At 42.7% G+C, this 18,113-nt stretch overlaps 1 protein-coding gene across 3 annotated transcripts in view; it reads right to left on the reverse strand.

Moving 5' to 3' along the window:
* LOC128704619 (uncharacterized) overlaps positions 1-16,573 on the reverse strand; it is a 39,723-nt gene extending 23,150 nt beyond the window's left edge. The window contains exons 1-5 of one of the 3 annotated variants that reach the window (XM_070079534.1): positions 14,773-16,573; positions 10,752-10,818; positions 8,743-9,080; positions 5,810-5,923; positions 1,967-2,173 (exon numbers count right to left, since the gene is read on the reverse strand). In XM_070079534.1, the coding sequence (XP_069935635.1) occupies positions 1,967-2,173; positions 5,810-5,923; positions 8,743-8,931 (510 nt within the window). In that variant the 5' untranslated portion in view covers positions 8,932-9,080; positions 10,752-10,818; positions 14,773-16,573. The remainder of the gene's footprint in view (positions 1-1,966; positions 2,174-5,809; positions 5,924-8,742; positions 9,081-10,751; positions 10,819-14,772) is intronic. The other 2 variants (XM_070079533.1, XM_070079535.1) reach the window with 2 other exon arrangements.
* Positions 16,574-18,113: the final 1,540 nt, after the last annotated feature.

An 18,113-nucleotide genomic window follows, 5' to 3' on the forward strand; every position in this document is an offset into this window, starting at 1 on the left:
ACTGTGGAGCCCTGGGAGGCCCCAGTTATAATGGTACAACCAGTACCTAAAAATGGAGAAGGCAGCTATTATGAGAAGGTGGAATCTATGCAGGAGTGACCCTGATATAGCAACCTATCTAGTGTGGGTGGTAGTTTCCTTAAACACCAAATGACTGAGCCAGAAATTATTAAGAAAAGGATCATCATACTTGGCCATGGGAAGAATAATCACTGAAATGCAGCAAGCTAAAGTAAAAGCATCCTACAAGGCCAGTAGATCCTGACATGGAATATACACAGCACCAATATTGGCAACAGTAAATTAGCATTATTATAAAAAGCCAAGTTGCAAGCACACACAGGTGACCCACCAGTGACAGCCTGGATATCATTATGACCTTGAAAGGAGTCCCACATCCGTCTGCATAGCAAGACATCCAAGTGCGAAGTGCTAAGATTGCACCAGTGCCAAAACTGATCAAACGTGGATAGGCGAGGTTGTTGAACCATGCACTTAAAGACTCAGTCATGCTTGGCTAATACAAGCTGAGAAAAGACCCGAGACCTCAGAACATGTCCTGAAATGGCCCATGGAGCATGTGGGACCTTTAAATATCTAAAGCTGTGAGATAATCAATCAGGTAAAGCAACTCATGTGACCGGACAAATAACTGCTGTGGAAAGATAAAAATTTCCTATCAAAAGGCAGAAATTCACAGGGATGCCAGAGAACGCTCACCCGACACTTGCCTAGCTACACCTGGACCTGGTGCCAGAGAACGCTCACCCGACACTTGCCTAGCTACACCTGGACCTGGTGCCAGAGAATGCTCACCCGACACTTGCCTAGCTACACCTGGACCTGGTGCCAGAGAACGCTCACCCGACACTTGCCTAGCTACACCTGGACCTGGATTGTAAAAGAATGACTATTACAACCCAAAAACAATCACCTCAGTAATGTTGCTACCCAAAAACCAAACGACCCAATGGCTGTTACATTTCAAAAAATGACCTGTGAAGTTGCAACTCAAAAACAATGATACAATTGCTCTTACAACCCAAAGTGGGTTCAGTGCTTGATTTTAATTAAAATACAACCCAACAACAATGACCCAGTGGCTGTTAAAACCCAACATCAATGACCCGGTGGCTGCTACAACCCAACAACAGTGACCCAGCGGCTGTTACAACCTAACAACAATGACCCAGCGGCTGTTACAACCCAACAACAATGACCCAGTGGCTGTTACAACCCAACAACAATGACCCAGTGGCTGTTAAAACCCAACATCAATGACCCAGTGGCTGCTACAACCCAACAACAGTGACCCAGCGGCTGCTAAAACCCCTAACAATGACCCAGCAGCTGTTACAAGCCTACAACAATGACCCAGTGGCTGTTACAATCCAACATCAATGACCTGGTGGCTGTTACAACCCAACAGCAGTGACCCAGCGGCTGTTACAACCCAACAACGACCCAGCGGCTGTTACAACCCAACAACAATGACCCAGTGGCTGTTACAACCCAACAACAATGACCCAGTGGCTGTTACAACCCAACAACAATGACCCAGTAGCTGTTACAACCCAACAACAATGACCCAGTGGCTGTTACAACCCAACAACAATGACCCAGTGGCTGTTACAACCCAACAACAATGACCCAGTGGCTGTTACAACCCAACAACAATGACCCAGTGGCTGTTACAATCCTACAACAATGATTTTTAATTTTTCTTATTTTTTAACTAAGAAATTTTATACTGCTCTTGAGAGATAAATGGTATAATTATGATCACATTTTTGGGGTAAAACAAAAAGGTCGACTTATGATCAGCAATAAAGTAAATTTTTTTGTTAATACAGTAATGCATTTTATTGGTAATTACTAAGCATTAAAAAAAAATTTCCTTTATTTTATAAATAATACTCATCTATTTCCAGTGATATGAATTATTTATAAAAGACTAGAGACTCACCTTGCCATGAAGCATATAGCCATCCAGCGCTCTGATAGCTGCTTCACCCTCATCTTCGCTCTTCATGTGCACAAAACCGTAGTTTTTCAACACATCAGCTTCTTCTACTGTACCGTATATTTCAAAGAGGTTTCGGATATCCGAGCTCGTGGCATAATCACTGAGGTTCCCAACAAATATCTTGAAGGTAGTCCTCCGTGTTGACGTCTTGGTTGCAATACAGAGAAACTTCATTTTTATTAATAGGCTATGACAAAGATAAAGGTTAATAAAGTCAAAGATTCAATATTTATTCCCACATAACACAGTAAGTATACAATGATCAATGGTGCACCACATTTATGATAATCTGTTACTAACAGTTAATGATAGTTACACAAATATAGCATCTCAGTACAGAGGGGCTACGACTTCCAGCAGCCGTGCATGAGCATGTTAGATAGGAGTGAATGGAGACAGTTTTTGGGACCTGTTGAGCTGTTGGAGTGTGAGAAGGGTAATATTTTGTGAAGGGATTCAGGGAAACTAGTTAGCTGGACTTGAGTCCTGGAAGTGGGAAGTACAATGCCTGAACTTTAAAGGAGGGGTTTGGGATATTGGCACTTTGGAGGGACATCTAAACTGTCATATCTGAGCGTCTCTGCAAAGACAGTGATTATGCATGAGTGATGGTGAGAGTGTTGAACGATGAGGTTTTTTTTTTTCTTTTTGGGTCACTTTGCCTCGGTGGGAAACGGTCGATGAGTTACATAAAAAAATCTTTTGCCAATAATACAAGAAAATAATAGGGTACATTTTTACCCCTTTGCCAGAGGTAATGCTTCTGTGTTCCTCATTAACACCTTGTCTAGTACAAGTACAACTTGTTACAACCAGAGGCTTATCATTTTAAACTTACAAACAGGTCAAGAAGTCCCATTATTTCTTTTTTTATCAATGAATATAAACTCTAATATGTGCGATGATTTCTTTAACCTATCACATATTAAAATAATATAAAATATTTATTAAAAAACCCTTCCCGGAATGTCCTTAATTTGTATCCACCCCAGAGATATACACCCTCTTAGCTGACGTGTCCTGGTCCATTATTATTATTATTATAATCAAGGGGGAAGCGCTAAACCCGGAGGATTATACAGCGCCTGGGGGGGGTGTGTGGAAGGCATTCAGGCTTAATTCGGGGAACTGGAGCACAGATCCAATTCCCTAAATCAAGAGCCCCTCACCAACATCAAGGAACCTTCCTTGAGAGGTGTGTCCTGGTCCAGCCTTCCTAAATGACTCGACTATTTAAACAACCCCTCCACTGCTCGGAGTTATGTTTTTTACACCAATACACTGTCTTCTATTTCTATACTTCCAATTCGTCTTAAAAAGAACATCTCCACTGCCTCTAGACACCTATTTGCTGCAACATTAACAGACCAAATCTCATGCCCAAACAAAACATATATTTCCCCTTTTGCCTCCAGTGATAAATGTACAGTGGACCCCCGCTTAACGATCACCAATTATGTAAGTGTATTTATGTAAATGCGTTTGTACGTGTATGTCTGGGGGTCTGAAATGGACTAATCTACTTCACAATATTCCTTATGGGAGCAAATTCGGTCAGTACTGGCACCTGAACATACTTCTGGAATGAAAAAATATCGTTAACCGGGGGTCCACTGTATTTCTTTCCATAGACACTTCACTGCTACAACTGCTTTATTTTCTTCATCTATTCTAATATCTACATTGTCTTTCAAAAACCCGCCTGCTGAAACATCCACTCCCAAATATATAAATACAGTCCCTTTCTCCATATTCCCTCCTTCCCTCCACTGACATTTTCTTTCTCTCCTGACTTTGCTCTTTCTATACAGTGGACCCCCACTTAACAATCACCTCCCAATGCGACCAATTATGTAAGTGTATTTATGTAAGTGCGTTTGTACGTGTATGTTTGGGGGTCTAAAATGGACTAATCTACTTCACAATATTCCTTATGGGAACAAATTCGGTCAGTAGTGGCACCTGAACATACTTCTGGAATGAAAAAATATCGTTAACCGGGGGTCCACTGTATTTACTTTCCCAAACATCTTACCACATATCCACAAATGGTCATATACACAAAAAATAAATAAATTTTGTCCAAAAAAGTTGAGAGCAAATTTAATACAAAAATCAATTATAACCCCTATGCAACACAAAAATCTGGCACCAAACTGCCATATATGAAAAATAAATGCAACTGGCAAAAAAAAAAAAAAAAGCAAAAACTGAATTATAAATTCGATCAAAATGCTTCTCCCTTTTATTCTGCCTACACCAGTAACCAAGCAACCTGTCTCTGTCTGCAGTGAAGTGTACATGTTATGAACCTGTCAGCACATACCACTCCACTACTCTTTCCTCCTTGTCTCCCGTCCCTAGTCTTGACTGTGTCGATATATTTCAACTTCGTCTGGCTGGGAGTTCATTAACTTTTGACTAGGTGCAAAACAAACTGAAATCCAATCACAGGATATTGTTCCAAATATAACCATTGGATTACTCATGCCCAACTCTATTTTCTTTCTTTCTGTTAAGTTCTTACGAATGTTAATATAAACCAACAAAATCATGTGGTACTGAGCTTGGGCCGTCGGGATGGGGGTCCATTTCTTTGGACTTGGTACAAGACACTTAAAATAAAAAACTATAGAATTTCACTCAAAATGTGCCCACTGAGTTTTCTACACCAAAATTTGTTTCCTTTCTGATCACTGTTTCTTAGTGCTTATCATGAAAGTGTACCGGGTGGAAGGTACTGGACATACTTTAATGTCCAAAATAATACTCTACCCTAGTAGGTTAGTCGAGACAAAAAGTTATGCCAGCGTTACAACCTGAGATGGGTCATCTCAGGATTTCCTAATGCTACTGGCTGCACCTTAGGTGCCTTCTAGTGTACCTTCTAGGCTTGTGTGTTGGAAAGTTTTGTGTCCTTGGTACCACTGTAGTGTGTGGTCTTGAGGGTTCGGTTCGTCAGACATTTTTGACTTCTGATGAATTTATATGGGCAGAGTAAGTCAATGACATAAAACATAACTATAAAGATTAGATTACACATAGGAGGCCAGCAAACAAAGGAAACAGTAGATGCCGCAGATGTGTGTGAGCGTCCCATAAAGACCTGGTTGCATCAGTTCCTTCAGGACAGTGCTAATGACATGACCACAACAAAAGCATATCCAGGGAAGTTTTAAAAAATGTCCTCACTAACGTTAACTAAAAATATATCTAGAATTGCTCTGTTATTTGGTCAAATCTTTCACCCAGTGTTGTGTAAGACAGTGCTTGTTACTGCACAGCAAAATCTGTTGTTCAGTGAATGAAAGCCTGTGAGGTACCCTTTTTTGATGATTAGTCTGGAAATTTCCCAGACTTAAACCCCATAGAACCTCTATGTTGTGAAAGAGATCTACTACACTAAGGAAAGGATATCAGCCCACTTCCACAGCTTTAAGATGCCATCTGTGAGTCGTGGGAGAATTTACCCTGTGAAACCCTGAAAAATGCACGTTAACTACTTCTTAGACAGTTAAAGGGTGCCCTAAAGCACAAGGGACGACCAATTTTGTGGTCGTGGTTTTAGAGGGACAGAGGCTGCCGTACTTTAATGACAAGCACTGTAGGTGATCATATGAGTGAGAATTTAGACAATGTATAAAGAATTACTGGTAGAAACAGGGTTGCCACATATGCAAATGCCCACAAAATTAAATCACAAAAAAGAAAGGGAAAGCTGTATATGAGCATAATGATAATTCTATGGTTACAACAGTTGCCTGGGCACGTCATTCCACCTACCGCTTTTGCTTCTTGTTCGGCAGTGTCTTGGCTGTGAGTTTCAGAACTTCTCTCCTTGGTCTCAACACTGCTACTTGAGGCCCCAGGTTGACTTGACTGAATCTTGCCAAGTGCCTGCACAACACAACATAAAATACATATGGTTCCATCAAGGAAAGTATTACCGATCTATCTTATCTCATTATCTCACAATACAGTAATTATTTTTTTTTTATGAAATACAAGTGGTGAAACTGTAAAAGAGAAATGTCTAATGCCCCTCTCACTATACTCCTGTGCATCACTTCCAAATCCTCCCCCTTATATTTTTTATATTTGTAATATTTGCTAAGGGTTCTGGAGATCACATCCCCACAGCATGGTTGTAGACTGGACAAGCTCCAGAATTTCTAAGTCAGAGAGGCTTAGAGGTGGCAATATGGTTGGAAGAGGAGCAGGAGGACATTTCTTGAAGCTGAATTATCATTATTATTACTACATGTATTTTTGTTTTGGGGGCTTTGGGGGGGGATGTGTCTGAGGGAGATTATATGGGATTTTTCAGCCTCCACTTGCCTTCCCTTAGCACCAACACAAGGTGCAGACCAGGCCTCCTAAACCAAAAGAAACATTACATGCATAAGACCTATTAAGAACCTAGTGTAATTAAGTATACATTATACTGAATGTACATAGCTTCGGCAGGCCGGACTTGAGTCCTGGAGATGGGAAGTACAGTGTCTGCACTCTGAAGGAGGGGTGTTAATGTTGCAGTTTAAAAACTGTAGTGTAAAGCACCCTTCTGGCAAGACAGTGATGGAGTGAATGATGGTGAAAGTTTCTCTTTTTGGGCCACCCTGCCTTGGTGGGAATCGGCCAGTGTGATAATAAAAGTAATAAAATACATAGCTTCGAAGCTACCTGCCATCTTATATATTTATGAGACAGAAAGTAAAGACCAGCAAGCTTGACAGAACATAAAATGTTTACAAATTCAAGTTCACAATCACATGACAAGATGACAGTATGGTTGTAGGATGTAACATTAACAAACTGGAAGACAAAGACAAAATTTATACAAAAGAAAGCTTTTAGATAACATTTTTCTCTAGGTAGAGTTTTTTTACAGTCAGCTAAACTGCTTTCACTTCCCTACGATTAAGGTGATGTTAAACTAGAGTACTCCGCTAAAAGCTGTTGACATCCCCCAGAGCTTACTATAGTACACACCATTACAGTCACTTGTATTTGTAAAAAGTAATAAAACTTTCACTTGAAATTTCTTAAAATTAAACATTAAAATATTTCATCAAATGCTGTACTTAATTACTTGCAGTATGGCAGTACAGAATTTTTTACCTAACCTTCTGCCACGATGTCACCCAGTTACGTATTTCCTAACAAGTGTAATTTCTCTATAAAAAAAAACGTGATCAAATGAGCTTTGACTTTTTTTTTTGTGTTAGGAAGAAATCAAAGTTTACATATCTAGCACTTACTTTCCTTAAAGATTGTATAGGCAAAAAAAACTAACTATTAGGAATGCTAAAAGCATTCCTAACAGTTACCAGTACTGGTATGGTATTAGGAATGCTAAAAGCATTCCTAATACTATATTTTCATTATAATACAGTGGACCCCCGGTTTACGATCAGCTCCCAATGCGATCAATTATGTAAGTGTATTTACGTAAGTGCGTTTGTATGTGTATGTTTGGGGGTCTGAAATGGACTAATCTAATTCACAATATTCCTTATGGAAACAAATTCGGTCAGTACTGGCACCTGAACATACTTCTGGAATGAAATAATATCGTAAACCGGGGGTCCACTATATATGTATATTTTGTAATTATCTCCTTTTTATATAAAATGTCCATAATTTAGAAGATTTTCAACTATTCTTTCATTAGGTTAGGTTTCCCAATGCTGGTCTTAGTCATATGATGACCCACAGCTGGAGTTTTCGGTCAGCTGACCAAAACCTTCCACTAGCTTACCCCTCCACCACTTTAAAAATTATGGGATAAGAGTTTCCTTGTTGTATATTTTTTTTTTTTTAAAAAGTACAGTACAGTGGAACCTCAAATATCGAACTTTCTTCGGTCCAGAAGGCTGTTCGAGTGCCTTTACCAAATGAATTTATTCCCATCAGGAATAATGTAAATTAGATTAGTCCATTTCAGACCCTCAAAAATACACTTATAAAAGCACTTACAAAAATACACTTACATAATTGGTCGTGTTGGGAGCAGTTCGATTTTTGAGGTTCCACTGTACATACATTTAAGGTAAAAAGCACAAAACTTGCTCATGTACATATATTTTATAAGACCAGGTTCATCTGTCTGCATTGTTACCTATAATCAGCAAGGGCATGTAAAAGATAAAAATATCAAGTTTGTCTAGTCCGAATGATTATTTTCTCCTCTGTGGTAAATAAATCTGTGGCTTCATTATTTTATATGTATGTAATAGCTATTACATCGCTTTACGGCGATTCACTAATACTGACACTGAAAATTACAACCAAAAATTAGCTTATATGGCTCCCCAAGCCACTGTTTACATCCTTCATGAACTCATGATTATATCCGGAAACTTTCGAAAATTTCAAGTTTTAAAGTTACCATGTACAGTGGACCCCCGACTAACGATCAGCTCCCAACTCGACCAATTATGTAAGTGTATTTTTGTAAGTGCTTTTGTAGGTGTATTTTTGGGGGTCTGAAACGGACTAATCGAATTCACAATATTCCTTATGGGAACAAATTCGGTCTATAACGGCACCCGAACAGACTTCTGGATTGAAATAATATCATTACTCGGGGGTCCACTGTATGTTATATGTACATCTCTGATAATTGCACTTATGTGTACCTGTAGCTAAATACACTTATATGCTGTGCTGGCATACAGGTACATATTAAAAATCACTCATCAGTAATGTCTTACCTCTCGTGTGGAATCCAGTTCATGTTTTGTATTCTCATACAACGCTTGCAATTGCTCTAGTTTTCTTTGCAAAGTTTCCTTGTCATCTGTTACACCATTCTGTGCTGCCTGGTTTTCCTCTGATTCTCTCTCGCTTATTTCCCGTTCTACTCGTTGCTCCTCGTGTTCTGCAGTGTCAATACGCTCCATCGTATCCAGGGTAGTCTTGATTATTTTCAACACTTGTGAAAACGGTTCCTCTACACATAAATCAACAAGAGGGGAGTAGAAATTTCCACTCTGCTACATCGCTTCTCCCTGCATCTCAGTGCTTCATTTACATTTTCTGGCTCTCTAACCTGTTAAAAAATAATAAACTGAGAAAAACATTTTCTCAGCAATAGATACGATACCAAACAATAACCAGATGTATTTAGAGTTATGAATTAATCTTAGTCTGCCCGAAATGCCTAGCAATGCTAGGTGTGATAGTGGCCCCCTCTGTAATTAGTATTTTATAATATCTAAACCACACATCCTAAAATGTGTAAACCCCGCATTGTAATCTTTATAGAGAATAAACTTGATTTAATTTGATTTGACTGATGGGAAATAACAAAGATATACATCAACACCCTTAGTGATTACATTGTTAACAGTAACCACTGGGGTCAAGGACCACAATGGAAATAAATCTGGGTTTTTCTAGGTAATTTGTACATGTTACTATGCAAAACAACCACCGTGATTTCCCACAATGTCCTTGATAATGTGAGAAATCATGAAAGCACCTGGAAGTTCACTATTTTTTCTACAGTGGATGTTTTGCATATTGTGATATCACCTGTTTACTGTGATCTTGTAAAGTAAAAGGACACAAGTGCAACTAATGTGACATTTTATTGTGGCAATGTTTCACTCTTCAGGAGCTTTGTCAAGCTCCTGGAGAGCAAAACGTTGCCACAATAAAATGTCACATTAGCTGCACTTGTGTCCTTTTATTTTACATATTGTTGGTAATTCTACCAACATATATACTGTGATCTTACTGCATATGTTACTATGTATGATAATTGTACTAATGTGGTCCTGTACCTAAATAAAGTAACTTGCTAACAGCATTATATATACATGTATAGTTTAATATACAGAATATATCTCGAGGTGTTAAAACTGAATCTATGATAGCAATTAAGAAAGTGTTAATTTTAATATGCTCTGTGATGCATAACTGTATGCAAGAAAATTAGACACATGTGCAACATCTGGGTATCTTTATTGTAGACGTTTCGCCATCCAGTGGCTTTATCAATACAGATTCTAGGACGTAACTTGACAGTAGAACCATATACAAGAGACGAGGTAATCAGTCCCTTGGTATTGTATACCGTTCATGTACAAGATGACTTATACTGTGAGAGTCACAGTCATACACTGCAGCAACACTCTAGCCTCACACTGAGTGTCTGGGGTTCAAGTCCCGGTATGGGTGGAAACGGACAGGTTTCCTTACACCTGCTGTCTTTGTTCACCTAGCCGTATGTACCTGAGTGTTAGTTGACTGTTGTGGGTGGCATCCTGGGGGACAAGACTGAAGGACCACAATGAAAGTAAGACAGACAGTCCTCGATGACACTCATGGGCTAACCCTCTAGGTTAAAAACCTAAACAAATCTTATTTTAATGCTCTCCATGTATGTTAAGATCAATAAATACCAGTAAGCTGAAATTATAGGCTTTGTATGTATTATACTAACATTAGAAAAAAAGCACCAGTATCTTTCCGTCCTCCCTTCAATGGAACTGCCTTAATATCAGTGAAGGGCTCTTGATCCTAGGAATTAGACCTATCCTTCCTTAGATCAAGCCTAATTACCTCCCATTTCATCAGGTGTTGTATGACCCTTATGGGTTTAATGTTTCCCCATTAATTTAATATTGATACATAATTCTCTTTTTACCTTAAAACCACTAAAATAACGGCTCACAGATGACACCACATACATTACAAAAAAGAAAAATATACCTACCATCCGACTTACGACCTGCTTGACTTACGACCACTCGACTTACGACCGTGTTTTTTATGCCAAATTTCTGGGAAATAAACAAGTATTTGTGTTGTACACAGTGTTTATCCTAAACCTTACAGTATAAAATACAGTACTAACAACATAAAAAGTAAAGTAAAACATGAAATACCAAAATAAAACAATAAAATAAAGTCATTACAAAAATGTTTTGTTGATATTCAGCTGTAAAGTTCGACTTATGACCATTTCGACTTGCGACCTGTTTCTCGGAACCGAACTCGGCCGTAATTCGGATGGTAGGTGTATATTCAAAGACATTTTTACAATAAGACATATGTGTTTACAGCACTGTCTACATGGATGTGTTGTTTCAAATTTTGCTGGTTGTATTCAATACATATTTATATTTTTCCACCTGTCCCCACAGTCAACAAACCTATTTTATTTTTAAGAATTTGCAGACAGTGAAAGAGGAGTCTCCCAGCAGACAGGAAAGAGATGTCTCCCAGCAGACAGTGAAAGAGACGTCTCCCGGCAGACAGTGAAAGAGGTGTCTCCCAGCACACAGTGAAAGAGACGTCTCCCAGCAGACAGTGAAAGAGGTGTCTCCCAGCACACAGTGAAAGAGGAGTCTCCCAGCACACAGTGAAAGAGGAGTCTCCCGGCAGACAGTGAAAGAGACGTCTCCCGGCAGACAGTGAAAGAGGTGTCTCCCGGCAGACAGTGAAAGAGGAGTCTCCCAGCACACAGTGAAAGAGGCATCTCCCAGCAGACAGTGAAAGAGGTGTCTCCCAGCAGACAGTGAAAGAGGCGTCTCCCAGCAGACAGTGAAAGAGGCGTCTCCCAGCACACAGTGAAAGAGGCATCTCCCAGCAGACAGTGAAAGAGGAGTTTCCCAGCAGACAGTGAAAGAGGCGTCTCCCAGCAGACAGTGAAAGAGGAGTCTCCCAGCAGACAGTGAAAGAGGCATCTCCCAGCAGACAGTGAAAGAGGCATCTCCCAGCAGACAGTGAAAGAGGAGTCTCCCAGCAGACAGTGAAAGAGGCGTCTCCCAGCAGACAGTGAAAGAGGCGTCTCCCTGCAGACAGTGAAAGAGGAGTCTCCCAGCAGACAGTGAAAGAGGAGTCTCCCAGCAGACAGTGAAAGAGGAGTCTCCCAGCAGACAGTGAAAGAGGCGTCTCCCAGCAGACAGTGAAAGAGGCGTCTCCCAGCAGACAGTGAAAGAGGAGTCTCCCAGCAGACAGTGAAAGAGGCGTCTCCCAGCAGACAGTGAAAGAGGAGTCTCCCAGCAGACAGTGAAAAAAGCACGTTCAAGGATCTGTATTATGTCATGAAATAAAATTAGACAATTAGTCAATTTAACATATTAACAGGGGGGGGGGTAGTCTACCTGGAAGGTATTCCCAGGATCAACACCCCCACAGCCCGGTCCATGGCCAGGCCTGGTGGTGGACCAGGGAGAAGCATGGCCATGGTCAGGCCTGGTGGTGGACCAGGGAGGAGCATGGCCATGGCCAGGCCTGGTGGTGGACCAGGGAGAAGCATGGCCATGGCCAGGCCTGGTGGTGGACCAGGGAGAAGCATGGCCAGTAATGGAGATTGTGGTAGACCTGGAGTTTACCTGGAGAGAGTTTCAGGGGTCAACGCCCCCACGGGCCGGTCTGTAACCAGGCCTCCTGGTGGATCAGAGCCTGATCAACCAGGCTGTTACTGCTGGCTGCACACAATCCAACGTACGAGCCACAGCCCAGCTGGTCAGGTACCGACTTTAGGTGCTTGTCCAGTGCCAGCTTGAAGACTGCCAGGGGTCTGTTGGTAATCCCCCTTATGTATGTTGGGAGGCAGTTGAACAGTCTCCGGCCCCTGACACTTACTGTATTGTCTCTTAACGTGCTAGTGACACCCCTGCTTTTCATTGGGGGGATGTTGCATCGTCTGCCAAGTCGTTTGCTATTGTTGTGAGTGATTTTCGTGTGCAAGTTCGGTACTAGTCCCTCCAGGATTTTCCAGGTGTATATAATCATGTATCTCTCCCGCCTGCGTTCCAGGGAATACAGGTTCAGGAACCTCAAGCACTCCCAGTAATTGAGGCGTTTTATCTCCATTATGCGCACCATGAAGGTTCTCTGTACATTTTCTAGGTCAGCAATTTCACCTGCCTTGAAAGGTGCTGTTAGTGTGCAGCAATATTCCAGCCTAGATAGAACAAGTGACCTGAAGAGTGTCATCATGGGCTTGGCATCTCTAGTTCTGCAACCAATGGACTCGGTCCAATGTTTCCAGCTCAAATACCGGAGCAGAGGTCAACCCCAAAGGAAATAAGTCACTTTTGTCTGACTTTATTTGGGTTATCCTAGGTAAGCTACACATATGCTATACAAGTACCATCCGACTCATGACCTGCTCGATATACGACCACTCATACTTATGACCGTACATCCGGCAGCATATACAGTAGTAAAATATTTAGTAAAAAGAGTAACATACATCTGGCAGCATATACAATAGCAAAATACGTATTTAGTAAAAAGTAACATACGATACTATGTAGGTAATTTATATAGAAAAGGTATGATATTATGCCTACCCAGTAAGTCAGCAATATTCTAAGGTTCGACTTGTGTCCATTTTGACTTACGACCAGTTGGTCGGAACCAAGCTCAGTTGTAAGTTGGATGGTACAGTACTTGTATATGATAATTTATGTATTTACGTGTACCTAAATAAACTTACTTATGAAAGCCACTAAATAGAGGATTTACTTCTCAGACATTTTACCTGATTTTTGGAAAATGTCATTTCAGTAGGTAAAGTTCACTCTTGCATAGGATGAACCTGCAACAAAAATATGAGGAACACAGAACTGAAAAATATTCATATTGTGTGTGTGATAAATGGTTTGAAGAAACGACAAGTTGAAGATTGAGACACTTATGCAACATATGGGAATCTTTATTCAGGAAACGTCTCGCCACACAGTGGCTTCATCAGTCCAATACAAAGCAGAGGGTGTAAGGAGAGGAGGAGTTTGAGGTAATCAGTCCCTCAGCCTGGAGTCGATGTGTTCAGTCCATCAATCTTGTAGAATGTACAGCATAGGGCCATAGACGTGGCTTATATACTGTAGTCAGGTGAGGTGAAGCAGGAGGAGGCAGGGTCATAGTGGTATCATCATCATGGGATCTTGTTACAAAGAATTCTTCAACACTTGTCCAACCTTCGGATGAAGTCCTACTTCGACTAGTGGATGATACCACTATAACCCCGCCTCCGCCTGCTTCACCTCACCTCACTACAGTATACAAACCACGTCTACGACCCTATGCTGTACATTCTACAAGATTGATGGACTGAACACATCGACTCCAGGCTGAGGGACTGATTACCTCAAACTCCTCCTCTCCTAACACCCTCTGCTTTGTATTGGACTGATGAAGCCACTGTGTGGCGAAACATTTCCTGAATAAAGATTCCCATATATTGCATAAGTGTTTCAATATTCATATCGGCAGGTTTAGAGAGCTGCGAGTGTGTGCCCATAAACATGACACTACTACAAACAAACACTTGAATCAAAACTACACAAAGTGAAGCATCTTAAAAAAACTACGTAGAGTGAAGTTTAGTTTAAAACTACATAAAATGAAGCATCTTAACCTACGTAAAGAATTAGCCATACCCGCCGTATGTCATTAACTGGTTCCAAGAGCCGTGACATGCCTTAAAAATGCCTTAAAATGATGACAAACACCATAAAACTTGCGTAAATAAAGCTAGCATATATAAAGCTAACATTATTAGAACTAGTGTAAACAGTGACATTGCCAAGTGACGTAAAATCGGACGTGATGACGTCCATTGTACCAAAATTTACTCTAGAAATGTGACATAAAGGGGAATTTGACGTAGGCCAAAATGATGCAAAGCGGAGCACGACTGTACGTTGTTTAATGTATATAAACTCTCTACTGTTATAAACTTGTAAGTTATTGGTATATAATGAAGCACCAGTTCCTACCAAGTGTGCCCACTGAAGTGCTGGTGCGCCCACTGAAGTGCTGGCGTGCCTACTGAAGCACTGGCGTGCCCACTGAAGCACTGGCGTGCCCACTGAAGCACTGGCGTGCCCACTGAAGCGCTGACGCGCCCACTGAAGCGCTGGCGTGCCCACTGAAGCGCTGACGTGCCCACTGAAGCGCTGACGCGCCCACTGAAGCGCTGACGCGCCCACTGAAGCGCTGGCGTGCCCACTGAAGCGCTGGCGTGCCCACTGAAGCGCTGGCGTGCCCACTGAAGCGCTGGCGTGCCCACTGAAGCGCTGGCGTGCCCACTGAAGCGCTGGCGTGCCCACTGAAGCGCTGGCGTGCCCACTGAAGCGCTGGCGTGCCCACTGAAGCGCTGGCGTGCCCACTGAAGCGCTGGCGTGCCCACTAGTATATATAACCACTGTCTAGTCACTGGGATTGCCACAACTTTAAGTCTCTGGGGTCACTGCTAGTGATGGGGGTCACAAGTGGCTAGTATGGAGGTCACAAGTGGCTAGTATGGGGGTCACAAGTGGCTAGTATGGGGGTCACAAGTGGCTAGTATGGGGTCACAAGTAGCTAGTATGGGGTCACAAGTAGTTAGTATGGGGTCTCAAGTAGCTAGTATGAGGCCACAAGTAGCTAGTATGGGGTCACAAGTGGCTAGTATGGGGTCACAAGTGGCTAGTATGGGGTCACAAGTGGCTAGTATGGGGTCACAAGTGACTAGTATGGGGTCACAAGTGGCTAGTATGGGGGTCACAAGTGGCTAGTATGGGGTCACAAGTGGCTAGTATGGGGGTCACAAGTGGCTAGTATGGGGGTCAAGTGGCTAGTATGGGGGTCACAAGTGACTAGTATGGGGTCACAAGTGGCTAGTATGGGGGTCACAAGTGGCTAGTATGGGGGTCACAATGGCTAGTATGGGGGTCACAAGTGGCTAGTATGGGGGTCACAAGTGACTAGTATGGGGTCACAAGTGGCTAGTATGGGGGTCACAAGTGGCTAGTATGGGGGTCACAAGTGGCTAGTATGGGGGTCACAAGTGGTTAGTATGGGGTCACAAGTGGCTAGTATGGGGGTCACAAGTGGCTAGTATGGGGGTCACAAGTGGCTAGTATGGGGTCACAAATAGCTAGTATGGGGTCACAAATAGCTAGTATGGGGTCACAAGTGACTAGTATGGGGTCACAAATAGCTAGTATGGGGTCAAATAGCTAGTATGGGGTCACAAATAGCTAGTATGGGGTCAAAAATAGCTAGTATGGGGTCACAAATAACTAGTATGGAGTCACAAGTAGCTAGTATGGGGCCATAGCTAGTATGGGGTCACAAATAGCTAGTATGGGGTCACAAGTAACTAGTATGGGGGTCACAAGTGGCTAGTATGGGGTCAAATAGCTAGTATGGGGTCACAAGTAGCTAGTATGGGGTCACAAGTAGCTAGTATGGGGTCACAAGTAGCTAGTATGGGGTCACAAGTAGCTAGTATGGGGTCACAAATAACTAGTATGGGGTCACAAGTAGCTAGTATGGGGTCACAAGTAGCTAGTATGGGGTCACAAGTAGCTAGTATGGGGTCACAAGTAGCTAGTATGGGGTCACAAGTAGCTAGTATGGGGTCACAAGTAGCTAGTATGGGGTCACAAGTAGCTAGTATGGGGTCACAAATAACTAGTATGGGGTCACAAATAACTAGTATGGGGTCACAAATAACTAGTATGGGGTCACAAGTAGCTAGTATGGGGTCACAGATATAGTGGCTGGGTCTCTCTCCTGAGCCACAATATAACCTGGATCTTCAACATTGCGTATATCATATTTCCTCAAATTATTATAAATATTTTGATCAATATTCTACAATCATCCACAAAAATGTTTTTATTATTATATTACTCATCGGAAAATAAAATACAAATATTCTGCAATAAAAAAAAATATTTAATTTATTGTTTATATAAGCCAGAGTTAGTTAAGGTTGGTGGTGCAGCGGTCTGACAACTGACACTTGGCCTCGCAGCAGTCTGACAACTGACACTTGGCCTCGCAGAGGTCTGACAACTGACACTTGGCCTCACAGAGGTCTGACAACTGACACTTGGCCTCACAGAGGTCTGACAACTGACACTTGGCCTCGCAGCGGTCTGACAACTGACACTTGGCCTCACAGAGGTCTGACAACTGACACTTGGCCTCGCAGAGGTCTGACAACTGACACTTGGCCTCGCAGAGGTCTGACAACTGACACTTGGCCTCACAGAGGTCTCTGACAGCAGCGGTCTGACAACTGACACTTGGCCTCACAGAGGTCTCTGACACTTGGAGAGGTCTGACAACTGACACTTGGCCTCGCAGCGGTCTCTGACACTTGGCCTCGCAGCGGTCTGACAACTGACACTTGGCCTCGCAGAGGTCTGACAACTGATACTTGGCCTCACAGAGGTCTGACAACTGACACTTGGCCTCACAGAGGTCTCTGACACTTGGCCTCGCAGCGGTCTGACAACTGACACTTGGCCTCGCACTGACAACTGACACTTTCGCAGAGGTCTGACAACTGATACTTGGCCTCACAGAGGTCTGACAACTGACACTTGGCCTCACAGAGGTCTGACAACTGATACTTGGCCTCGCAGCGGTCTGACAACTGACACTTGGCCTCGCAGAGGGCTGACAACTGACACTTGGCCTCGCAGAGGTCTGACAACTGACACTTGGCCTCGCAGAGGTCTGACAACTGATACTTGGCCTCACAGAGGTCTGACAACTGACACTTGGCCTCACAGAGGTCTGACAACTGATACTTGGCCTCGCAGAGGTCTGACAACTGACACTTGGCCTCGCAGCGGTCTGACAACTGACACTTGGCCTCGCAGAGGTCTGACAACTGACACTTGGCCTCGCAGAGGTCTGACAACTGACACTTGGCCTCACAGAGGTCTGACAACTGACCTGACAACTGACAGCCTCACAGAGGTCTGACAACTGACACTTGGCCTCACAGTGGTCTGACAACTGACACTTGGCCTCACAGAGGTCTGACAACTGACACTTGGCCTCACAGAGGTCTGACAACTGACACTTGGCCTCGCAGAGGTCTGACAACTGACACTTGGCCTCACAGAGGTCTGACAACTGACACTTGGCCTCGCAGCAGTCTGACAACTGACACTTGGCCTCACAGAGGTCTGACAACTGACACTTGGCCTCGCAGAGGTCTGACAACTGACACTTGGCCTCACAGAGGTCTGACAACTGACACTTGGCCTCACAGAGGTCTGACAACTGACACTTGGCCTCACAGAGGTCTGACAACTGACACTTGGCCTCGCAG

The sequence above is a fragment of the Cherax quadricarinatus genome, chromosome 100, assembly GCF_038502225.1.
Source record: "Cherax quadricarinatus isolate ZL_2023a chromosome 100, ASM3850222v1, whole genome shotgun sequence".
In the NCBI taxonomy this organism is placed as follows: domain Eukaryota; kingdom Metazoa; phylum Arthropoda; class Malacostraca; order Decapoda; family Parastacidae; genus Cherax; species Cherax quadricarinatus.